This window comes from Mirounga angustirostris, unplaced genomic scaffold, assembly GCF_029215605.1.
Source record: "Mirounga angustirostris isolate CCGP_5_RB_7025 unplaced genomic scaffold, mMirAng1.0.hap1 SCAF_4, whole genome shotgun sequence".
Taxonomy (NCBI): Eukaryota; Metazoa; Chordata; class Mammalia; order Carnivora; family Phocidae; genus Mirounga; species Mirounga angustirostris.
Window position 1 is genome coordinate 172,866,034 of NW_026991712.1, and position 25,791 is coordinate 172,891,824.

The following is a 25,791-nucleotide window of genomic DNA, read 5'->3' on the forward strand; positions in this document are numbered from 1 at the left end:
AGCGAAGCTCGTGTTGCAATCGCAGCCTTGGGGACCGGTCCTTTCCGGGGGGTGGAGCCTGTGCCTGTAGCGGCGGCCAACCACAGCGCGGCATTTTCCGCGGGAGATCCGAATTTCGCGGCACGCAGTTTGGCGCTAAAAAAAAAAAAAAAAAAAAGAAGAAGAAGGGGAAAAAAAGAGGCAGAGAAAGGCTTGGGGACCAAAGAGCCAGGCGAGAGGGAGTCGGTGCAATCGGCCCCCCTTCCCCGTCTGAGCGCATCGCCTCTCCTCCGAGCCCCCAGCGACCCCAGAGACCCCTGCCGGGAGCCAGCCAGACCCTAAGCGCCAGGCGTTTCGGGGGCGCGGGGCCGTCCCGGGTCGCCGCCGCCCTCGGGGCGGGACAGCCCCCGGCCGTGCCGCCGCCGCCGCGGGGCGATCTCCAAGCGGGGATCTCCAAGCGCTGCTCGGCTCGGCGGCGGGCCAGGAGGGGAGGGTCCGGCCTTGCCCCGCAGGCGTCCATTGGCGGCTTCCCCCGGGCCTCCGCGCCATGCCTCGGGCCGTGTGAGCCTCCGCGGGCTCCCGAGCCCGCAGGTGCCCGCGGGCGCGCCAGGCCCGGTTGGGGAGGGGGCGCTGCGCTCGCCATGCTGCGAGGGCCCCGGGCCCTGGCTCCAGCCGCCGGGCCGCCCTCGAAGGGACTGCCCGCGATGAGCCCTACCGAGCTGTGGCCGCCCGGCCTCAGCAGCCCCCAGCTCTGCCCGGCCACCGCCACCTACTACACCTCGCTGTACCCGCAGACTGTGCCTCCCACTGCGGTGCCCGGCACCTGCCTCGACGCCACCCCCCACGGACCGGAGGGCCAAGCTGTGCGATGCGTGCCGGCTGGCCGGCTGCCGGTAATGCTGGGGACCTCCCCACCGCCGCCCACCGCTTCTCCCTGTGCTTTTGCGGGTGTGGGAAAGGAGGGAGGGGCGCCTGGGACCCAGTTTGAACGAAACAGGTCGAGTTGGGGAGGGAAAAGAGAGCTTTCAACTTCCAGAACAACCCATTGCCCTGCATATCTGAGTTGAAGAGCCCTTCGTTTTCGGACTTGGGATGAAATAACCTCATCCATTGGAGTCGAGTGGAATGAGCACTGGATTGGGAGTGCGGAGACTCAGCCCACTACCCCCACTGCACCGTGTGACCTTGAGGAAGTCCACGGAGCCAACATTGCCACCATTCCTTCATTCTTTCATTCATTGTTTGGTCCAGAAACTGGTACTGGGCATCTGCTATGGTCCAGGTATAGGGCTTGGTCTAGGCATACAGTGGGGACTTTAAAACGGGGTGGGGGGGAAAGCAGGGCTGGGGTGTCTTTCAGGTCCAGCCTGGCTTGAACAGACTCTAAATCTCCCGTACAACCAACTCTTTCCCAATTATCTGCCCTGTGTCTCTCCCAGGCCCAGTCTTCCCTCCCAGACAGCCAGTAGCAGGTGCAAATTGGGGGCAGCCCCCTGGGTTTCCTATTCAGATGGACTTTTCCTCTCTCAGGCCATTGCCAGGGAGGGCCCCAAATCTGGGCACTAGGTACAGGGTGTGTTTTGTGGGAGTGGAATTCCTGGAGCCCTTGAGAATGGAAACAACCATAGGGTAGGGGTGGGTGGGGTGGGAAATGCCCTGGGGGAATTGGGTGGTGGGTGGGGAGCCTGGTTTCTGGTCCTGACTGCCACTAATTCAGTGTGTCCCTGGACAAGTCTTGGCCCCAGTCTGGGCTTACATTTCCTTTTCTTTTTCTTTTTTAAAAGATTTTATTTATTTGACAGAGAGAGACACAGCGAGAGAAGGAACACAAGCAGGGGTAGTGGGGGAGGGAGAAGCAGGCCTCCCGCAGAGCAGGGAGCCCGATGACGTGGGGTCACTACCCGAGCCAAAGGCAGATGCTCAACGACTGAGCCACCCAGGCGCCCCACATTTCCTTTTCTTGAAAATGCATGTGTCCATGGGGTAGTTGGGCTAACTCATCTCAGGTCATTTCCAGCTCCAGGTCCTGGGTTTTGGAAAGAGGCTCCAGGGAGGGGAGATGGGGGTGCTGTAGTTTGCTTCGTTGTGAGTGAGTGGTGAATAAGTTCAGGTAAAGAGCTAAGACCACCCCTCACTGCCGTAGAGGCATCTGGTCAGACCTTTGTCAGTGGACAGGCCCAGACCCCCAGCCTTCCCTGGATGCAGCAGGCACAAGTCCCTGCTACGGGAATCATGCTTTGCCCATGCTCAAGGCTTTAAACTTTCCAGAGCCCCTTCCTGCCCATGATTTCCATCCAACTAGGAGGAAGGAGGCAGGGGTGCAATTCCCATTTCACAGGTCAAGCAGCCAAAGATAACTGAGACTGGGCATCTTATGTTCAGCATTTTACAACCTAACACTGTTTTGTACCCTGGGAAGCAGGAGGCATTAGTAGCTCCAGGGAGAAACTGAGGCACAGAGGGAGGATGTGATCTGCCCAAGATCATACAGGGAGATGTATGACCAAGGCTGGTGATCATTGGTCTCTTCTCTGCAGCCTTGACTTTCTGCAGTACTGCCCAACCGAGGAGCTGGGTGCCCCTTGGTGGGGGGGGGGAAGGGGCTCAGTGGTGGGTGCAGTCCCCTCTGGCAAGCTGCTTTCAGGCGCCCAGGCGGGGTTTCAGTGGCTGCGTTTCAGTAACAGCTGTGGTTTTGAACTGCTTCCCTTCCAGAGGAGCCCGAGTGCATCTGTCTGTAGCTCCCTCCCAGAGGGGCTCAGTGATCACAGCAAGAATGCTTCTCTTTTACTGAACGCCACTCGTGTGCCAGGCACTGCTTGGCACTCTTCACATTCGTTATCTTGGCCAAGATGCCTGGGATGAGGCATCTTACAGATGAGGAAACTGAGCAGAGACGTGAAGTCACTTGTCCAAGTCACAAGCCAAGAAGTGGGAGAGTCTCCTTGCATCAGACTCCCCTAAAGGCCTGCCAGGCCGAGAGCCCCCTCTCCCGTCAGATGCCCCCTGGCCCCCAGCCCCATGGGCAGGCCTGGCCCCCTGCTTACTCATTTTACCAGGGTGTGACCTGGAGCAGCTCCAAACCCAACCCTGGGTGTGGCTGCTTGGTTTGTGGCCAGGCTGCAAAGTGCAGGGTGAGTAGGATTTGTTGGGGAGCTGCTGTTTAAAGGGACCTCAGGGATGGCAACCAAGTTCAATGGCAGAATGAAGGCCTGAGCCCTGGTCTCCTCACTCCCTGTCTGGGGCTCTTTCCAGCACCCTCTGGGGAAGGCTTGGGATTCTCTATGGAGTCCCTAGGCCAGCCAGGTACATCACGTGATTCTGTCTCATTCCTATGGGAATCTGTGAAGAGGGTGGGATTCGGCACAGTTCTCCTTCCTTCTGTCTGTCTTTTCCAAAGTCCCCTGAGAACCGTGAAAGCAAAGGAACATTTTAAGGAACAACTATTCAAGACGGGGTCAGATGTGGAAATGCAGGCTATGGAGTGGTAGAGCTGGGATCTAGAACACTTGCTCCTACCCCCACCGTCTAAATTTAGGACTTTGGGCTAACCTGGCTCCATTCCCTGTGTGACCTTGGGCAAGTCACTCCCCCTCCTTCGAGCCCCACCTTCGTCACTTTGCTGCCCAGAGTGGGGCTGTGTCTGGTGGTCTCCAGCCCTCTCACTTCTGGGGCTGCCTAAGGAGGGAGCTTCACTCTTCTCCCTTGGGGTTGGCCGAGGGAACTTGAATCCTAACCAGGCCTTTAAGAAACAGCCAAAGGGGCTGCCTCCAAAGAGGGTCCAGGTTAGAGCCAGACTGGCCTTTGTTCTTGGCGCATCCCCGTCTCTTCAGCTTACCTCTAATCTTTCCCCTTGCTGGCGCCCCTGGAATTTTGGTGATACCGGCTTCCTTGTGTGAGCAAAGCGCTTTGTTGCACTGCCGCTGAATCCCCGGCCGGGGTGGAGCAGATTATGCCCATTTTACAGGTGGGGCTCCAGAGGTCAACCGACTTGCTGAGCTCACCCAGCTAAGAAGGGGGGAGGCCTAGAGGGGAACCCAGGGGGGTCTGACTCCAAGGCCTTTGCTCAGGCTCTCCTTGGCCCGCATCTTTCTGGGCTTGTCCTCTGCCACCTCTGTTCTGTAGGCTCAGGCCCATCCATGGGCTGTGCCCCAAGTTGTCAGGGAGATACCCTTGGATGAGGGACATTTTGCTGCTTGGGGACACTTGAAGTCCTGGGTAAGGGGAGGGACCGTAAGGGAAGGGAGGGGACTGGTCTGTGTATATAAAGTAATGGGGGCCGGTGGGCACAGCCAGGCCTTGGCTCAAGTTCCAGCAAAATCTGGGGGAATGTGTGCGAAAGAGCTGAGACGGCCTGGCACATGGCTTTGGAGTCAGACAATCCTGGGTTCAAAGTCTGGCTCTGCCCTTTGTCTGTGTGACCTAGGGCTCATGGCTTACCCTCTCTGAGTCTCCATTTCTCTTCTGCCAAGAGTAATTGCCAGTGCTGATGGCTCAGGACTGATGAGCACGTGATAGGCCCAGTGCAGATACTCTGTTCAAGGTCCTTCCTTCTCCCCGCTCTGCAGGTAGTGAGGTTCTTCCTCGTGTTCTGTGAACTCAGCAGGGCCTGGCTCCTGTCAGGTGGGAGAGGTGGATGGGGTTGGGGAGACTCTGGGTCACTCCGCCTGTGCCTCGGGTAGAACTCAGCTTGACTTCTCTTCCTCTCGTTGCTCTTGGCATTCCTTCTTGCGGGATGGATGAAGGGTCCTGGGATGGACAACTTCAGTCGGGATTGATAAAGACGTTGGAGCTCACCAAGTCCCAGTTACTCCAGCTGTTAAATGGGGTTTGGTGGTGCTAGGGAGACTCAGTGAGGTGATGAATGTTGGGGCTCGGCCCAGGGCATGTGGAAGGTCTCAGTGAATGACTGGGCCTTTATCTAGACACAAGATAGGTCACAGTCCCTAGAATCTAGGATCTCACCAGCTGAGAGGTTAGAAAAAGAATATTCCAGAGAGACTTCAAGAGGAATGAGCAGGGAAGTGTTTGGATCATGTCCAGGTCTGGATAGGGGTGGAAGAGAGGAGCATCGTATCCAGGCTCCTCAAACCAAGGAACGGGTCTCCTGGAAGCAGTCCAGGAGGACTTCCTGGAGGACGCAGTGGTGGGGAGGCGAGCTGATAGCCAGAAGAGCTGTCACCACTTCCCACACCTGTCTGCCCAGCTGTGCTCAGCAGCAGTTAGAAGTCTCAGCCCTGCTGAGCATGACCTCACTGTCAAACGTTAAAATAGGCCTCTCTGTCCCAACCAACTTAGGGGTGTCTGGGTGATTAGGGGAGAGGGAGAGGAAGGAAATGGGCTCAGGGGCCCCCTGAAGGGTGTGTCAAGGAAGAGGCCAAGCCTGGATTTCAGGGAAGGGACTCTGCATTTTCTGAACACCTATGTGTGCTGAGCCACAGGCTGAGCACTTTGCAGGAGTTACCTCCTTGATTCCTCACCGTGGTCCCTCAAGGCAGGTGTTTTCTGCCTCATTTTACAGAGGAGGAAACTGAGGCTCCTAGATGTGGAGTACTTCCCCAAGTCTCACACAGACACACACAGATACACACACACACACAGTGAGCCCACAAAGGAGCTGGGAGAGGCAAGTCCAGGCCTCCGACCTATGCCCCAGTGCCCCAGTACCCTAGCCCTGCCCCTGCCCAGCCCTAACAGGAGAGAGGCCCCTTCCGGGCCAGTGCAGCTTCTGGGCCTAATTGGGGCCTGGTGGCAGTGGGGTGGAGAAGAGCAGATGGGTCTGTGGTTTGATTTCCCCAGCAGGTGTTTCCCAAGCTTGGCGGGAACAGGCAGGGGGAGCAGGGGGACCTCAGCTGTTTGTCCTTGAGATGCAGGGGAAGGATTCATTGTCTGCCCCTCTCAGCAAAGAAAGAATGGCAAATGGAGTCTATTCAGGAGGCCCTGGGGCCCTTGAGTGGGAGCCCAAACATGGGGGTGGGGAATGTTGGCTCTGCCTCGCGATGTGGGCACCTCCCTGGGGTGTGGCACTGAGCCAGGAAGTCTCCTGGGCCGGGGCGGATGCCCAGCCCCACCCTGATAAGGGCCAGCTGTGGGGCTGTGATGGGCACCAGGGCCCGCCGGGCCAGCTGCTCTTGCACTTGGCGCGGGAGGCTCTCCCCAGCCTGATGTGGTTTAGGTCCTACCCACTCCTTCCTCCCTGCATCCTCCTCTGGGCATGGGGGTTGGGGGACGGCGGATGTACAAGTGACCTTGGGGCCCATTATTAAGGAACCCTGAGCTCTTGGCCAGAATGGCTTCAGTGATCTTCAGGTACCTGCACCTCAGGATGAGAGTGTCGTGTGCTCTTCAGAAAACAGGGCCCCCTTTCCCCCCGAAAGCTCACTTGGCGAGCTGAACTGTTACCTCACCAAGGGCAGTGATGTTACACCAGGACTGGTGGTAAACTGAGGCACAGAAAGCGGCTGCTGGTGGCCTCCGTGCTTTGGCCCCGACTCGGGGAAAGACTGAAGGAGGAATGATTCTCAAACTCTGCCTCTCTCGCTCCTCTCTCCAAGGCCAAAAGGAAGCTGGACCTGGAGGGGATCGGGAGGCCAGCAGTCCCTGAATTCCGGACTCCCAAGGGCAAGTGCATTAGAGTGGACGGCCTCGCCAGCCCCAGAAGTAAGCCGGGCTGGTGGGGCATCTAAGGGCAGGCTCGGGAGGGGGGCGGGGGGCGGACAGGGGCAGAGGGCAGCAACCCTACTCACATCAGCAGGAGTGATATTTGCCGCATACTTCCCCGTTTACAAAGCAGGCTCCTCTGCGTTCTGTCACGGAACCCTGCCGTGCTTAGCACTGTCCCCCTTTCACTGATGAGGCGGTTTGAGACTCAGAGCTTGAGTGACTTGCCCAAGGTCACATTGCTGGTTGGGGAGGGGGGGGGAGTGTCAGGACTCAAACCCAAGCGGGCCCTGCATCTCCCACATCATACACCACTCTCGTGACCAGAATGATGACTGGTGTTTTACTTGGGAGCTTACTCATTTTTTTAAAAAGTTTATCTTGAGTTCAGTCTGACCTTTTCTAAAAGACAGAATCCAGCTCCGAGAGGAACAGGGTGAACCAGGGTCTTTGTCCCACAGGAAGAGAGCTGAATGAGTGATTCCAAGGGAAGTGAAGCTTGGATTAGTCTAAACCTCAGTGTGCCTCAGAGGTTAAGATCCAGAGGCCACCAGGGTGGTGTCTTTCGAAAGCTAAGCTGCAGGGAATTTCTACTTCTGCTCCTGATATGTTCAATCAATATCCTGGTTCCAGCTGGAGTTTTAGAAACTTATGTTAGGGAGGAACAATAATTTGGGGGGTCAGAGACCTCCTGAAGAAGGTTATGTCACTGGGTGCAAAGCGTGAGGATCAGGAATTTGGGGGTCTGGACAGGGCCCTGGCCACTCTTCTTGTGAGCCTTAGCTGTCTCATCTGTAAAACAAAGCACAGCTAGATCAGGAATAATAGCAAGAGAGTTGGCCCTCCTGTTGATGGGTAGAAGCTGCCTGGAGCATTTGATTGAGAGATACTATGCACTGATCATTTAGCAATGTCTGCCAAGGGTGCAAAACCTGACCCAAACCGCCTGTGTGCCAAATGTGAAGGGGTCCTAAAGTCCCCTTCTGGAGGAATCTGAGGCTCTCCAAAACTCAGTTTCCAGAACTTCTTTGGCCGCTGGCTTGCTGTATGACTTGCAAGTCACTTGATTGCCAAAGTCCACTCGTGGTTTAAGATACTGCAGCTGGGATGTGGTCTTGTGACATCAGCCTCATTAAGAAAGGATCCTTTTTTCATGAACCTGCCCCATTTGATATTATAGGACTGATTCCTTTCAGATAATCATTAGGCTACACGTGGAAAGAAAATGCAAGTGGAAAAATGTGCTCGAATCCCAGCGCATCATTCCTTTTCTCTCTTACCCTAATTCCAGATTCCTGGCATAGCTGGCAGGAGAGGGTAATGGTTAAGAAGAAAGACTCTGGAGCCAGGCTGCCTGGATTTAAATCCCAGCTTTGTCACTTTCTAGCTGAGTGAGCTGGGCGAGTTACTTCACCTGTCTGTTCCTCAGTAGTCTCATCCATTAAATGGGGATGGTTGTATAGCAGCTTATAGGGTGTTGTAAGGATTGCATTTGTTGTATATGGGAAGTGCTTCGAACAGTGACCTACACACAGTATTTGTCATTGGTGGTGGTCGGAGGGGGGGTGTTGATATGGCTGCCCTAAGCTATGGTGGAAAGGTGCTCTGAACCAGGAGTTAGAAGATGCTTGGTTTCCAGTCCTGCCCCTGCCCCTGACTGTGAGACCTTAAGCTAGTCATGTTCCCTCTCCAGGTATCAGGTTCCCCGCCTGGACGGGGCTGGCGAACGACCTCCTGCCTCGCAGTGCTCTGTAAACTGGGAAGTGGTTACTCCTGTGTTCATGTGAAGGGTGGTACTTAATAGGTCCAGATCCGTGGATGAGGGTCCCCAGGCTGGCTCTCCCTGAGTGGTGACCGGGCCCCTTTTCCCCTTAGCACCCAAGTCTCCTGGAGAGAAGACTCGGTATGACACATCACTGGGGCTGCTCACCAAGAAGTTCATTTACCTCTTGAGCGAATCCAAGGATGGGGTCCTGGACCTGAACTGGGCCGCCGAGGTGCTAGACGTGCAGAAACGGCGCATCTATGACATCACCAATGTGCTGGAGGGTATCCAGCTCATCCGTAAGAAGGCCAAGAACAACATCCAGTGGGTGTGAGTGCCTGTGCTGGGGCCAATGGCACCTGTGGGTGCATGTGCTGTGGGTGAAGGTGGGAGGGTGCACTATCCGGCGGGTGTGTGTCGGGGCTGGAGCCGAGACATGTAAAGGCCTAAGAGGACCTAGATCCTCTTGAGTTGGGGATCCCAAGATTCTCCTCTTCTAGCTTAGGAAAGTCCCCTGGGAGCTGGGCTGTAGCAACTGATCCTCCTTCCAGCTCTGCTATCTGAGTCCTCCAGGCTCCTTTCCTCCTACGAAGATCAGAGCAGACCTGCAGAGAACCCAGGCAAGGCATCTGGGGCAGGCTGGGGTGTAGCGTGGACCCCAGCCTGCCCCAAATGCCTTGCCTTTTGGGAGCCCCTCAAAAGTGGGGTCAGGCTTGACTTGTTTCTTTTCCCTAGCCCAACCCCCGAACTTCAGTTTCCAATTCCTAGCAGCTCCCTGGAAGGCAAGACCACTGATTTGCACAGCCCAGGGGGCACCGTTGTGGAACATACCAATGGCCCCATTCTGGGGTTTCGCACCATCTGTGCGGGTCTGCGCTGTAGCCCTGGGATTGGGCCCCTGGATGTGGACTGAGACTGACACTGGGGGACTGCTCTGTTCCCAGAGGCAGGGGAATGTTTGAAGACCCCACCCGGCCCGGGAAGCAGCAACAGCTGGGGCAGGAGCTGAAGGAGCTGATGAGCACAGAGCAGGCCTTGGACCAGCTCATCCAGAGCTGCTCTCTGAACTTCAAGCACCTGACCGAGGACAAGGCCAACAAGAGATATCCTGTCTGGTGGGGGGAAGCGGTCAGGGAGCAGGGCCCTGTTGCATGCTCATAGCCATCCTGAGTTCGGATAGAATCTCCCGGCAGGGGGAGCTCACCCTCCGGGGTGTTTCTGCCTTCCTCGGTGGCTTTTCCTCACAAGTCTATGGAAGCCACTCTCATTAGAAAAGTAAGTCCATTTCTTTAAATCTGGAAAATGGAGGGATGCCTGGGTGGCTCAGTTGGTTCATCGGCTTTTGGCTCAGATCATGATCCCGGGGTCCTGGGATCAAGCCCCGCGTCGGGCTCCTTGCTCAGCAGGGAGTCTGCTTCTCCCTCTCCCTCTCCCACTCCCCCTGCTTGTGCTCTTTCTGCCTCTCTCTGACAAATAAATAAATAAAATCTTTAAAGCAAAACAAAAATCTGGAAAATGGAGAAAAGAAAGAAACAGTTGCCACCCCAAAATAGCCCTTGTTTCTTACCCATACACAGGGTATGTGTTATTAAATATAGTTGTGAGCTGTTATACACAACATTTTATATCCTGCTTTCCCCCACTTAGTATATCACCATAGACAGGTTTTCTTTTTTTTAAGATTTTATTTATTTATTTATTTGACCAAGAGCCGGAGAGAGAGTGAGAGAGAGCACAAGCAGGGGGAGCTGCAGAGGGAGAGGGAGAAGCAGGCTCCCCACTGAGCAGGGAGCCTGATACAGGGCTCGATCCCAGGACCCGGGGATTGTGACCTGAGCAGAAGGCAGACGCTTAACCGACTGAGCCAACCAGGCGCCCCTACCATAGAGAGTTTTTAACGTTGCTACAGATCCTCCCTATTTGCTTGATCCACATGGAATTGTTGCTATTGGACCATTTTTTACAAAAACAGCAACCTCATGTGATTTAACCTCATATTTAGAATGATTTGAGACGGTCCTGCTCAGACTACATTCTGGTTTGTTGAGAAGGCCTAGAATCAACATTTAGATCGGTTTGAGATTTTTGCTTTTATAAAGCAGGATTGTGATGAATATCTTTGTATAGAGAACATTTTCCTATATTTTTTACTTATTTCCTTAGATTCCTAGGATTGAAATTACAAACATGGATTTTGCTAAGGCTTTTCATACATTTTTCCCAAATGGTTCCACCATCTCATTGGCTTTTGGATCTCACTTTGTATTTTTGGAAGGATGCTAGGCATTGTGAGAAATATAAAGAAATAAGACAGGTCTTACTACCTGCTCAGAGATAATGATCTAGTCTGAGAGGTAAAGTCTTTTTTTTAAGATTTCATTTATCTTTTTGAAAAAGAGAGACAGCACAAGCGGGCGGGGGGGGGAGAGGGAGAGGGAGAAGCAGACTCCCCGCTGAGCAGGGAGCTCAGCATGGGGCTGGATCCCAGGACCCCAAGTTCATGACCTGCACCGAAGTCAGACGCTCAGCCCACTGAGCCACCCAGGCGCCCAAGATAAAGTCTAAAAAATTGACAGGAGGCAGCTTTTTAAAAATTGGTTAAAAAAATGATTTATACTCCCATTTTTCATTTTCTAAAGGTATCCAAGGTAGCTTATGATACTGAAAGAACAGGTTATCGTTTTTGGTTATTTCCAAGCTGTGTAAGGAATGAGAAAGACATGTTCCAAGGCTTCACCTGGCAGGCTAGGGGTTTGAATTTTGACCAGTTACTTCTCTTGACTCTCCTGCCCCTACACTGGCCTATGTGACTTACCAGGACATCCGTGCCGTTGGCAACTTTAAGGAGCAGACGGTGATCGCGGTCAAGGCCCCTCCACAGACAAGACTGGAAGTGCCCGACAGGAGCGAGGTGAGAGGGGCAGCATTTGGTGGAGAGCAGATTATGGAGGGTCCCAGGCTGCTCTGTAGGCTCTGTCCCTGGCGCTAACTGGCCACAAGCTTCCCTGAACCATTCTGGCGCCCATGGCAAGATTGGTGGTCTCTGAGCTGGGGCAGCGACGGCAGGAGCTAGAAAGGACAACAGACATCAGCTACTGGCCCAAGAAAATCTCCGCTCTTGCCACCTTTCTGCACCCACCAGCCCCTGCCCTCCTGTGCCCGCACACCATGGTATTAGTGCTCACCATAATCCTTTCCTGCTAATCATGCTCGCCGAGTTAAAGACCCAAATTCTTACTACTTCCTAATGAGACCTTCTGTGCTCTGACCTCACCAGCCTCTTCTCTCATGCTGCCCCATTGTGCCTTTGACTGAGCCACGCTGACTTCTCTACAGTGTCGCCACCACACTAAGCTTGTCCCCAGTATAAGACCTCCTGCTGCTACTCTCTTCAGCTGAAATGCTCTTCCCTTTTTCTGCCTGGTTTACTGCTATTCGTCCTACAGGTCTCAACTCAGAGGTCACTTCCTCAAGGAAGTCTTCCCTGATTACACCCCCCACCCCTCCCTCCCCCGCCCCGGTTTCATAACTACCTGTGCTTTTCTACTGCACTTAACCTCCGTTTGCTCGGAGATATTGGTGATTATGTGATTATGTTGTGCTTCATCTATTAGAGGGTAAACTCCACAAAAGCATGCTGCGCTCCTGGGGTACCTCCAGCCCAGAGCTGGACACATATAAGGGCTCAAGAAATAATTTGTTTAATGGAAGGATATTAAGATAAATGGGGCCCCACCCCTGCCTTGAAGGAGCTCAGGACCTAGTGGGAAAAAGACCCAAGCAAGGAGTCATGTTGCCATTTATAGACTTAAGATGCTTTGAGGGCCCAGAGAAAGGAGAGTTGGAGGAAGAGCCCATAGATGGTTACAGGTATTGGGTCCTAAAGAATGAACAGGACTTTTGTCAGGGGAAATAGGGGTAGACAGAGGGCCCTGCAGGTGAACCAGGGAGGAGACTTGAGTGCGTGTTGGAATGGCAGGTGTGTATTGATGGTGGGAGGGAAGAAGCAGGGGTGGGAAGGCCAAGTATCAGGACTCTTGGTTGTAAGTCACAAAAGCCAAATCCAAATGGCTTAAGTCAGGGGTGGGGGGTGGAGGGGACTATGGGGAACCAAGTGACAGGTGCAGAGGGCAGGGCTAGACGCAGGAGCTCCAACTATGACTTTCGCTTCACCCCATGCTCTCTGTCTTTCTCTGCCATTCTCTGTGCTGTTTCCATTCCCAGGCGGGTTCCCCTCTTCCAGTGGCAAAAGCTTTCATGATCCCAGCGGCGACCCCTGTGGGAAGGGAGCTTTCATTTCCAAGTCCAGCACGAGTCCTGGGTCTGATGCTAGCGGACTGAGCTGAGTCATGTGCTTCCCTGAACTAGTCACCATCATTGTGACTTTCCCAGCCTGCACCCCAAGCTCACCCACTGGAGTTGGGAAAGATGTTGTCCCCCCAAACTACATGACTTGAGAGTGGGAGAGGAGTGGTTTCCCAAAGGAAAATCAAGATATTCTCCCTCAAAGAAGGGAGCCTGGGGGCCAGACAGGCAGAAAGAGCAGATGTCCTCCACGGTCAGATGGGGCAGGTGTTGGGGCCCAGCTCAGGAGTTGAGCTTGCTCACACAGATGGTGGGAGCCCTGGGTGTCCCCATCCATACACCCCACCCCATGAGTCAGTGCCCAGCTGCCCAGAGCCATGACCTGGCTTCTCTTCTTCCCCTAGGAGAACCTGCAGATATATCTGAAGAGCACCCAGGGGCCCATCGAAGTCTACCTGTGCCCAGAGGAGGTGCAGGAGCCGGATAGTCCTGCCAAGGAGCCCCTCCCCCCGACCTCCACCCTTGGCCCCAGCCCTGACTCCACCCAGCCCGGCAGCAGCACCGACCCTGGGATGATAGAACCCATGGCATCCCAAGGTAGGACCCTCTATCCAGAGCGACAGGAGGTGGGGAGAGAAACTAGCCTTAGAGTTTCCTTTTCCGTGGCAACATCGGTTGGGCAGCGAAGGGACAGCTCACACTTTACACTTTATAAAGCAAGTGCGTGTGTTCTTGTCTCCGTGGGGGGCTGATGTGCTCTGGGGCGGAGGGGTCCTGGGTTTGAATCCCCACGCTTCCAGTTACCAGCTGTGTGACCTTGGACAAGTCACTTAACCTCTCTTTGCCTTAGCTTCACCTGTAAGTTGGGCGCAGTAACTAACAGTATCTACTTCGTAGGTTGTGAGGATTGAGTGAATTCGTGTAGGTAAAGCCCTTGGGACGGTGCCTCGCAGTAACTGCTGACTATTCTTGTCACCATTAACCTCCTGCTACTGCTAGAACTACACTGCTATGCTGACTACCAACAGCAAAGCCCCTGGCCCTCAGTAAGCCTGCAGTAAATGGGCACTTCAGATTTTTGAAGGAAGGCTCAACTAAGATTTTTTATTTTTTATTTATTTATTTTTAAAGATTTTATTTATTTATTTGACAGAGAGAGACCAGCGAGAGAGGGAACACAAGTGGAGGGGTGGGGGAGAGGGAGAAGCAGGCTCCCCGTAGAGCAGGGAGCCCGATGCGGGGCTCGATCCCAGGACCCTGGGATCATGACCTGAGCCGAAGGCAGACGCTTAACGACTGAGCCACCCAGGCGCCCCTAAGATTTTTTAAATCACAACTATGTACTAGGTACATCTATGTTATCACGTTACTGCTCGCAGCAATTCTTGTAGGCCTTGTTGTTCCCAGTTTAGAGATGAATAAACTGAAGCAGAGAGGTTGATGGGACTCACCCAAAGTCTCCTAGTTGGGAGGCAACGGAACTGTGTCTTGACCCTCAGTCCCCAAACTCCTAGCCCAGTCCTCTCCATGAGGCTTGGAACAGATCAAGGAAAGGGCTCCTGACCGGAGCAGTTCCCCCCTGGCTGGGAGGTGGACCGTACAGCTGAAGCAGGCTATACCTGGCAGGAAGTAGCATGAGGTAGTCACCAGGGAGCAAAGAGGTGGGAGAGGTCCCAGGGAAGGAGTCCAGAAGGAGTAGAAATGGGAGCCTGGGAAGGCCCTTCCCCCAGGATGGTTTTTGCCCTTTACGGGGATCACACATCAGGTCGGACTGACAGATCCTTCGAGGCTATGGAGGCCAGTGTTCAACTTTCTGTTTTTTTAGCAGCAGAATTCCCTTAAGTAGAACTCTGGTGTTTAAACAAACCAGAGCTCAAACTGGTCTGATGGAAGAGGCTTCGTGGGGCGTCCACAGAACACAGGCCGGATTCCATTTCTTTAACTCAAGGGTCCACAAACTGTTGCCTACAGGCAAAATTTGGCCTGTTTTTAGGTGGCTCATGAGCTAAGGTTGGTTTTCATATTTTCAAGAGTTGGGGGGCAAGAAGAAAGTGACTGTGTGACAGAGACTGTAAGTATCCTGCAAGTCCTAAAATGCCATTGGCCGTTTATAGAAGTTTGCTGAGCCCTGATCTAACTCAGCCCTTCATTTCACACATGAATAAGCTGAGGTTCAGAGAGGGCGACTGACTTCCTTAAGGTCACCCAGCAAGTTGGAGGCAGAGCTTGGACAAGAGCCCAGACCCCCGGCTCTTCTCTGGTGATCTCTCCTGTGTCCTGGTCTGGTCAAGGGACGCAGGCTTCTCCCTGCACCAACCATCTGTCCCTCCAGGCCCCGCCCAGTGCCTATCTCCCATGCCAGACCTGTGCCCCACCCTGTTTACCCTCCCGCTTCGCTCTGCCTTCTCACTCCACTGTCAACATGCGCACAGTTCTCCCGGTTAGAACCACTTTCACTTCAGATGTCCTCTGAGACCGGGGGCAGAGGTGGGGGACCCTCCAGCATAAGCAAGGGTGAGGTTTTTACCTCGGTTTTACGGATCAGTTGTGCTCCCAGGAGGAGTAGAGGCTGACAGAGTGCTTGGTGGTGAGGCCGGCCCAGGAGCCAGCTCTGTGCCATGGATGCCCCTCTCCACCCTTGCCATGTGGTCTCTTAGTGATGTCCTTGCCAAAGGGAACAGAAGGACATTTCCTGGAAGGTGTCCTAACTCACATACACACACACACACACTCACATACACTCACACACACTCATACACCCTCACACTCTCTCACACTCACATACTTTCTCATACACACCCTCACCCTTACACACACACACTCACATACTCTCTCACACCTTCACATGCTCACTCACACGCACACACTCTCACACACCCACACACACTCTCTCACACACACTCACATTCTCACACACACACTCACATACTCTATCTCACACATACACTCACATACTCTCACATGCACACACTCTCACACACTCACATACTCTCACACACACCCTCACACACACACTCACATACTCTCTCACATGCACACACCCTCACACTCTCACACACACTCTCTCACACACACTCACATACTCTCACACATACACTCACATACTCTCACATGCACACCCTCACACCCTCACACACTCTCACACACACTCATACACCCTCACACTCTCTCTCACACTCACATACTTTCTCGTACACACCCTCACCCTCACCCACACACACTCACATACTCTCACACACACACACACACTCTCACACACATACACATCCTCACAACACACTCACATACTCTATCTCACACACACACTCATTCTCTCTCACACACACACATACTCTCACACACACCCTCACACTCTCACACACACTCTCTCCCATACACACACTCACATACTTTCTTACACACACACTCACACACACCCTCACACACATACTCACACACACACACCCTCACACTATCACATACTCTCTCACACACATACTCACATACTCTCTCTCACACCCTCACACACACTCACATACTCTCACACACTCTCTCACACGCACACAGCCTCACACTCTCATACACTACCTCACACTCACATACTTTTTCATACACACCCTAACCCTCACACACACACACATTCTCTCTCTCACACACACTCACATACTCTCACACACACACTCACACACACTCTATCTCACACACACACGCTCCATGTTCTGGCCTGAAGCAGAGCCCTTTTGAGGTCTGAGCGCCAGGGGCCACACCCAGTCTGGGGACCCAGGTTTTGGCATCACCAGGGGGAATCACTAACCCTTTGGGGCCTCAGTTTCTCTCATCTGTCACTGAGGGGCTTTTGGACAAGGGTTGTCTCTAACACCTCTCCAGGCTCTCACATTCTGAGGTAAACGTAAGTGTCGCTACCACGCAGGAGCCGACACTGGAAGACGGGGGCTTGTGTTTGCACCTCGCCTACCGTGACTTGGTGACTGGAGGCGGGTCACTTTGGCCCCTTAGAGCCACTGTCCTCACGTCTCTAAAACTGGGACCCTTGGGTGCCTGGGTGGCTCGGTCGTTAAGCGTCTGCCTTCGGCTCAGGTCATGATCCCAAGGTCCTGGGATCGAGCCCCGCATCGGGCTCCCTGCTCCGCGGGGAGCCTGCTTCTCCCTCTCCCACTCCCCCTGCTTGTGTTCCCTCTCTTGCTGTGTCTCTGTCAAATAAATAAAATCTTTAAAAAATAATAATAATAAGGGCGCCTGGGTGGCTCAGTTGGTTAAGCAACTGCCTTTGGCTCAGGTCATGATCGTGGAGTCCTGGATCGAGTCCCGCATCAGGCTCCCTGCTCGGCGGGGAACCTGCTTCTCCCTCTAACCCTCCCCCCTCTCATGTACTCTCTCTCATTCTCACTCTCTCAAATAAATAAATAAATCTTTAAAAATAATAATAATAAAAATAAAACTGGGACCCTTAAAACTCCCTCACGACTCCTGGGTGGGTTACAGGCAGTGAGACAGCGTGAATGTGATTTTTTAAAAAGCTTATGCAGACCGGGCGCCTGCCCTGTGTGGTTCGGAGATTCAGAAGCGAGTCTGAGCCCGCGGAGTGTGGCGCAGGCCCTGACCCGAGAGAGAGCCGCTCGCTCCTGGGCGTGATGAGCAGCGCGAGAGAGCGAGGGCCACCCGCGGCAGAGGCTTCGGCGCCTGTTCTCCTTGCTGTTCGGCGCATCAGGGAGGAGGTGCCTTATTTTTGCTCCTGAGAAAACTGAGGCTCCAGGTCATACAGCTGGTGCGGGTGGGGCTGGGGTCCGAGCCCGGGGCCTCCCCCTCTTCCCAAGCCAGAACCCCTGCAGGCCTCAGCAACCCGCTAAAGAAACATGCCATTCTTTTCGTTCACATACATTTAATTGGCTCCTTTGAGCCTCAGTTTCCTCATCTGTAAATGGGGTCCCCATATTGCCTCCTGTGGGGCCACTTGAGGAGGTGAAACAGGCCTCTCCTTGAGAGCAGAGCCGGCCGTGGTAAGCCCTTGGTAAACTGGAGCTCTGCTTATTGAGAAGGGTTCTCCCCCTGCACCTGTCACTGAACCCTCTCAGCAACCCTGCGAGGTGGGGAGAATTGTCCCCATTTTAGAGGTGAGGAAGCCGAGGCTCGTCCAAGTTAAGTCACTTGCCCACAGATACACGGTGAGTAAGAGGCTGATCAGGCAGGCGGGCACACCACACGGCTCTCTTTTCCAAGGAATGCTTGGTCGGGGTTTAAGGCATCAGGATATATTTGGGGGGATTTCCGGTGCCCTATTCTCGTCCCTGTGTAGGAAGGCAACCTCCAGCCTCTAAGGAGAAATGCACTTGGTGTGCTCGAAACAGCCGAGAGGCTGTTTAAATAAAATCTTAAAAAAAAGGAAAGAAACAGCCGAGCCAGTGTAGCTGGAGAGGCTGAGTGTCAGTGGAAGGAGGCGGGACAGAGGGAGCAGAAAGGCAGCAGGCGCTAGATCGTGCAGGACCTTCTCGGTGCTGGCCAAGCCATTTTTAAGCTAGACCACAAGCGTTGCAAGGTGACTGGTAAGAAAGCCCCAGCAGCGGTCTCAGTGGGGACGACGGGCTAGACCAGGGTCACAGTAGTGGAACTGAACGGGCAGCTTGCAGAATACATTTGGTTGTGGAAATGACAGATCTCACTGCTGGACTGGGTGCTGGGGAAATGGCAAGTTTTTTTGTTTTTGTTTTTTAAGATTTTATTTATTTGTTTGACAGAGAGAGTGAGAGAGCACAAAAAGGGGGAGGGCAGAGGCAGAGGGAGAAGCAGGCTTCCCGCTGAGCAGGGAGCCCGAGGTAGGGCTCGATCCCAGGACCCTGGGATCATGACCTGAGCCAAAGGCAGACGCTTAACCGACTGAGCCCCCCAGGTGTCCTGGAAATGGCAGGATTCTGTGTGATTCTCGGGCCTTTTGGCTTAGGCAGCTGAGTGGTTGGTGGTCCATTAGCCGAGCAGGGAAGACCAGGAGTTTGGTTTTGACATGCTAAGTTCTGGAGTAGCTGAGACATCCAAGCAGAGGTGTTGCAGGAGCCCAGAGCTCAGGGGTGAGGTCTGTGCCAGAGGCATCTGCTGTGCGTGGCAGGTCTAAGAGATTTAAAGCCGAGGGGTGGCTGTGGTCGCCTGGGAAGATGTGCAGCCAGAGAGAGGAGTCTGAGGGTGGAGCCCTGGGGCCTTGAGGGCTTAGAAGTGAGGAAGAGGAGGAGGATCCAGCAAAAGAGACAGAAGAGAAGCAGCCAAGGAGGTAAGAAGAAAACCAGGAGAATCTAGTGTACTGGAGCCAAGTGAAGAAGGTGTTTCCAGAAGGTGTGAATAATGGCGCCAGATTCTGCTGGAGGGTCAAATAAGATGAGGCTGAGAACTGACCATTGAGTCCAGCAATAGGAGGTCATGGGCTGAGTGGCTTTGTGGGGACAGCCCCCAGGTTGGAGTGGGTTGAAGAGTGAATTGTGGTGGGGAAGTAGAGGGTGAGCACAGGAATTCTTGAGAAATTTTGCTATGAAAAGGAGCAGAAACTGGGCTGGGAATTCGAGAGGGTCATGAGGTCGGGGAGGATGCTTTTTAAAGATAGGAGTCGTTAGAATGTGTCTGCCTGTTGATGGGAATGATCTGTGAGAGAGAGAAATTGGTGATGCAGGAAACGAGGATGTGGTTTCAGGGGCCAGAGGCTGGAAGGTGAGAAGGGCGAGGGTTTTTTGTTTTTTTAAAGATTTTTATTTTTAAATAATCTTTCCACCCAGTGTGGGGCTCAAACTCACGACCCCGCGATCAAGATTCGCGTGCTTTTCCAACAGAGCTAGCCAGGTGCCCCAGGTGCTCCAAGGGTTTGGAGAGCAAGAGATCCCACCTCCTTTGGGAGGAGGGAGAGAGAGTGCGGGAGAGCGAGGGCAGTGGCTACCGCTGTGCCAGGAGAGGCAGAGTGTCGCCTGCCACTGGGTGTGGGGCAGGTTAGGAGAAAAGAGGATGCACAGCGGTCCAGAGAACGGGGGAGGGCTCTTCCTGTGCTCCGAGGTCTGACCAGAGGCTTTTGGGCACCAGGTCCAGGTGTGACCTCTGTCTGCTTGTCTCCAGGGCCAGCGCTGACTCCCCAGCAGGTCCCGCAGCCGCCAGTGCCCCCGCCCCTGCCGCTTGTCCCCCTGGAGGCCACGGACAGCATGCTAGAGCTGCCACACCCACTTCTGCAGCAGACCGAGGACCAGTTCCTGTCCCCGAGCCTGCCGTGCAGCTCCCCCCTGATCAGCTTCTCCCCGCCTTTGGACCAGGACGACTACCTGTGGGGCTTGGACGGGGGCGAGGGCATCAGTGACCTCTTCGACTCCTACGACCTTGGGGACCTGCTGATTAATTGAGTGGCCCTGCCTGCCCCCAGCAGCCCGCCCCTGGCTCTACCTCCTCGTAGACTGACAGGCCCTCTGCCCGTGCAGTGACGTGGGACACAAGGTGCTGCCCTCGGGGTCCGGGGGCCTTTTCTCTTTCTTACCCACCAGCCAGCCGAAGCTGTCTCGGCAGGGGGGTACGTAGAGGATGTGGGTAAGGAGTGTACCAGGGGTTGGGTCCTCTCTTTCCTCATGGAAGCTGGGCCTGGGAAGGCCCATCCAGCTTCTGACCTCTGACCTCTACGCGAAGGGCCGCAGGTGAGGCAACCAGGTCCAGGGAAAGGCCCTGCCCCTGCCTTTCAGGGGCGAATTAGGACCCTGAATTTATCAAGAAGCACTTAATGCCTTTGTATTTATTTCAGGTTGAGTTTTGTTTGTTTGTCTTCCCTGAGTTTTTAGCAGGGAGATTGTTCTAGTTTCTAGTAAGACTTCTCAGACGGGCCCAGTGCTGTCCATGGTCCGAGGGCAGGCCAGGTCCCCGATTTCCCCGCAGCAGTGGGCCGGGTCTCTGGGGGCCCCGTCCAGTCTGCTAGAACGCTACTTGCACTTCGGCCTTGTAATTCTAGTAAGTGGTGGCTGCAGGCCCTTTGGCTTCTCCTGCTTGTCATCTCCAGCCGAGGCGCCAGCCTTGAATTCCTGGTCTGCTCTGTCCAGAGATGGTTGCAGGGAGCCATCCCAGGGGAGGCGGCATCGAGGCTCCAGGTGTGGAGACCCACTTCTATGGAATTCCCTACCTCTCCGTCCCCTTAGAACATGAAAAACGACCCCCCAGGGAGTCAGCACTGAACCCCCCCTACCCCGCCCGGGGGAAACAGGGACAGGAATGTGGAAGCAGCTATAGGGGCTGCCTAGGGCACCTTTCCTCCATTTGTGACACTTGCTTGGGACAGGTGCTGTCTTACACTGAGCACCCGGGAGGGAGTGGCAGCCCCCGCATAGAGACAGACAGGTGGGATTAAAGCGAGAAACTGCCAGAAAGCACCCCCTCTGGTAACTACTGGTATCATCCTCCCCTTCCTTGGAAGGATTTTTTGTTTATTGAAGGGAGTACTTCTTTAAGGATCTCCTCTCCCCCAAGCAGCTCTCACACAGACCACCCCACCACCCCAGGACAGAGGTGACCAGGACTTGGTGGCATTTTGGCTCCTTTTGTCATGGGAATGCCGAAGGGCTGACAGGGAGGAATCTTCATTGCAGACCAGACCTTGGCGGCTGATGGGGAGATGGGCTTATGTTACCTCCTCAGGCTTAGGGTCCTGAGGTCTGTTGCCCTCCCCCACAGAGGCTTGACCATCCCACAGTGTCTCTGAAGCCCACTTTGGTGTGGGGGAGGGGGTCAGCTCTCTTCCCCACCCAACCTGGGGCGGGGCTGCTCTGGGCCGCACCAAGACTGTGCCCTCTGGAGAGAGGCAGCAGGGATGGTGGTCTAAGAGGCCCACCACCCACCCTCAGGGAGCTAGGTTTCCTCAGGGGCTCAGCTGGGCAGCACTTTTTTTTTTTTTTTTTAAGTTTGTAGCATTAAGTTGGTTTTAAATATGAAGTTGGCCTCGTGGGATGGCTCCTGAGCTGCCCTAAAACTGGGAAGGTGGGCTTCTTTGGGGGTGGGGTCCGATGTGAACTAATGCCCACATGGGGACAGTTGTACTTTGTCATTTTCACAACTTCCCGGGCCCCTAACTGTGCCTTCTCAGGAACAGATGCCCAGCTCTGGATACAGGGCTAATTTTGTATGCTTTACAGAGATGCTTCTGGTCTGCCCTCCCCAGATACTTACAGGGGTCTCATCAGAAGCCTATTTGGAAGCCCACTATGTCTAGGGTCAAGGGACTACCTTGGCCCTTGGGCAGGGGATGGGAATGTTGCATGGAATCTGGTTGGGGACCATGTGGGGCCGAGATGGCCTTGCTGTTCTGAGGTCTTTGGGCTGCCATTTAGTCATGTCCCATCTCTGAAGACAGAGATGTTTGACTTCCATGCCTTTGGTTCTGTCTAGAGTTTTCTCCCAGAATTAAATCAGAGAAAAGGGAGAAGAGGCCTGCGGGACTCACCGGGAATGGGTTTAATAGTAAAATCTGGCCAGAATTCAAGCTCCTTCCCCAAATGCTGGGCCATAGTGCTGGACAGAAGGGCTGCCTCTTGGGTCCGTGGCCACTACCCTGAGCAGCTGACCCTGTCCTGTGCTATCCCCTCCAGACCCTGCCTGGCCCTGGGGCTGGACTGCCCAGGCCAAGCCTCAGGCTGGGGGCGGGGAAGTGACAAGCTCACACCTCTTTTTCTTGCTAGTGACACTTGAAACCTCTCAAGAGTTCCATCAAGTGCTTTAAGAATGCCTTTTGGAGGGTATTTCCTTTAGGGGCCATGTAAACTTTAGAACTAGGGTGGAAGAAAAGCCACTTTTCTTTCTGAGGTACATGATATCTGCCAGGACATTTCCCAGCCCACCGGTGGCCCCCAAGTCACCTGTGTCCCCGGGGGCCACCAGAGGCTTGGGGGCTCCAGGGAGCTCAGTAGCACTAAGTTGTGCAGTAGAGTTGGAGGTTCGGAGAAATTTCTTAAAACCAGGGCCATGCTCCCATGTCCCTTCCCATGAAAAGTGTTCGCTAGACCAGTGTGGTGCCCCTTCTCTGCAGCAATGCTATGGTTGGACTGGTGTCGCTGTGGGAGGACGAGGGGGTCGGTGAAGCTCAGAAAGCTGGTTCTGGGAGGGTTTTGACTTGACTTTCCCTCCCCGAGTGTTCTCAGCCTCAGTTTTGCAGTGTTTAGTTCCTAGTAAAAGCGTTTGGGTGTTCCTGCATCTGAGCGTCATGTGGCTTTAGTGCATTTGAAGTGAAAGCATTTTGGGGTTGTTTGCAGACAGCTGTCTGGTTCTGATCATTGTGTCCCAGGGTCCCCACCTCATCCTGGGACCCTGTTCTCTCATGAGGACCCTTGGTGACCAGAAGCCCAGCCAGCCTGCAGGCTCCTGGGTGAGGGAAGAAGCCTTGTGTATGGCAGATGTGTCTTGAGGGTGATTAGGCCCAAGGGCACCTGGTCCCTGTGCCGGGACCCTATACAGGTCACTTCCCTCTGGTCTGGTTTTGCCCCGGGTCCTGCCTTGATGAGCACCGTGTAAACCTCCTTGTGTTGTGATAATTGGGCATTAAATGACAATTCTGGAAACCTTGATTCTTGTGCTTTCTGGAGGTCATTACCAAGTATGGGTCTGGCCCTCCCAGGTCAAAGGTGGGGACTATCCTGACCACCTGGCTGATTTCTCCCCAGAAACAGCCTCCCTTTCCCACACTGGCTTATTACCAAGCCTGAAATCCCACCACTAAGACACTGAAAAGTTAGCGGCATGGCACCCGGATCGAAAATGTGAGCACCTCCCCTGCTCTGTCTCCATCACCTCTCAGCTGGACGGTTTGGAAAGCTTGTGACCCATTCTTCTCCATCCCATCCTCTGTATCAGTGGTTCTCAAAGTGGGGTCCTCAGACCAGCATTACCCAGGAACTTGTGAGAAATGCATATTCTCAGGCTCTGCCCCAGACCTTCTGAAACTCAGGGTGGGACCCACAATCTGTGGCTTAATGAGCCCTTTAGGAGATTCTACTGCAGCTGAAGTTTGGGTACTCATACCCTCCACCACCCCAGAGTTCCCTCAAAAATGCAGTTCTGATCGTGTCTCTCCTGTTTAATGGATGGCTCCTCTCTGCCCTCTGGCCCCTTCAAGTGGCATAAAAGTCAATTTACAACATGACTAGTGGCTTACCTTACCTCTCCAGCCTCACTGGCCACTCCATCCCACCACCCATAGCCACACTGGACTTCTTAGCTCCTGAAAATATGTTTTTCCTCTGTGGGGCCTTTCTACCTACTGTTCACTTCACCCAGCATGTCCTTCCCTCCATTTCAATGGAGTAGGTGCCTGCTTATTCCTTAAGACCCTGTTCAAGAGCCTTTTTTTATAGAGTTTACTTAGATACTAACATGTAACCAAAATATTTTGTACACAGATATGGTTATGGGTTATTGAATACCTACTATGTGTTAGGCACTGAGGAGATAGAAGTAAATAAAGACAGTCCCCATCCTTAGGATGTTCATAAGGCATAGACATATAAAAATACAATTACAAATAACGTGATAGTTGCAGTAACATACATTATGGGAGGGGGAGCGTGGTTGTTAGGGAAGGCTTCCTGGAGGAGGTGATGCCCAAACTATGACTTAAAGGATAAACAGGAGTCACCTGGAGTTAGGGCATACAGGGGACGGGAGACGTCCCTTCCAAGCAGAGCAATGAATATCTTCTGTCCTGTCGTTCAGCAGAGAGGAGCGGTTCATGGAGCACTGTCTGTTTGCCCCAACTCTGCCAGTTTGGAGCTCTTGCCCTAGGAAAGCCCACTGAGCCAAAGAGGTTGACACAAACCTTGAGGGCAGTGGGAGAGGGGGACTAGGTTGAGGGTCCTGTTAGATAATTAGGGGACTATGACTAATGAGAAGGGTGTGGAACTTGACACCAAGAAGTCAGTTTACGTGGAAAGCACGAAGACAATCTCATCCAGGTAAGTTAAGCCAGGTCTGAAGCTTGGGACATTAGTAAGGCAAGGGAACATAAAAGAGATGTCATGTATTGAGCTTTATGGTGTCTGGGCCCAGTGCCTTGCTAAATCCGTCACACATCATAATCTCCCTGACTTTATTTTTATTTATTTATTTATTTTTTAGATTTTATTTATTTATTTGAGAGAGAGAGAAAGAGAGAGCACATGAGAAGGGGGAGGGTCAGAGGGAGAAGCAGGCTCCCCGCCGAGCAGGGAGCCCGATGCGGGACTCAATCCCGGGACTCCAGGATCATGACCTGAGCCGAAGGCATCGCCCAACCAACTGAGCCACCCAGGCGCCCCCCTTTTTTTTTATTTTTTTTTTAAGATTTTATTTATTTATTTGAGAGAGAGTGAGAGAGAGAGAAAGAGCACAAGAGGGGGGAGCGGGAGAGGGAGATGCAGGCTCCTCGCTGAGCAGGGAGCCCGATGCGGGACTCGATCCCGGGACTCCGGGATCATGACCTGAGCCGAAGGCAGTCGCTTAACCAACTGAGCCACCCAGGCGCCCCTCTCCCTGACTTTATGAAGTCAGTGTTATTATTACCACCACTTTATAGAGAAAGAAACAGTTTAAATGAATTGTCAGGTAATGCTCATACTTAGCTGGTGGGAATGTAAAAGCCTACCGCCACTTGGAAAGCATTTTGTCAGTTCCTAAAAAAGATAAAACTACCGGGGCGCCTGGGTGGCTCAGTCGGTTAAGCATCCGACTCTTGATTTCGGTTCAGGTCATGATCTCAGGGTCATGGGATCAAGCCCCACATCCAGCTCTGTGCTCAGCAGGGAGTCTGCTTGAGATTCTCTCCTCCCTCTGCCCCTCCCCCTGCTCTCTCTGTCTCTCTCTCTGTCTTTCAAATAAATAAATAAATCTTAAAACAGATAAAACTACCATAGGACCCAGGAATTCCACCCGTAGGTGTCTACTCAAAAGAAATGAAAACATGTCCATGCAAAGACAAGACTTGCACATGAGTGTTCATAGCAGCATTATTCATAATAGCCCCAAACTGGAATCATCTAAATATCCATCAGTTGGCTCTTCTGAATAGAGTTGCAAAAATCCTCAACAAAATACTAGCAAGCCAAATCCAGCAACATATAAATAAA

General features: G+C 53.5%; 1 protein-coding gene across 2 annotated transcripts; it reads left to right on the forward strand.

Annotated features, from left to right (window-relative positions):
* Nucleotides 1–24,858, forward strand: E2F2 (E2F transcription factor 2). 2 transcript variants are annotated; one of them, XM_064589786.1, is made up of 7 exons: nucleotides 1–872; nucleotides 6,531–6,636; nucleotides 8,512–8,725; nucleotides 9,346–9,504; nucleotides 11,198–11,312; nucleotides 13,111–13,303; nucleotides 19,790–24,858. In XM_064589786.1, the coding sequence occupies exons 1-7, from the start codon at nucleotides 621–623 to the stop codon at nucleotides 20,065–20,067; spliced, it is 1,317 nt and encodes a 438-aa protein (XP_064445856.1). In that variant the 5' UTR covers nucleotides 1–620; the 3' UTR covers nucleotides 20,068–24,858. The 2 variants fall into 2 exon arrangements, with proteins under 2 accessions (XP_064445856.1, XP_045754423.1); XM_045898467.3 differs by having other exon boundaries at nucleotides 8,512–8,731; nucleotides 19,790–24,857.
* Nucleotides 24,859–25,791: the final 933 nt, after the last annotated feature.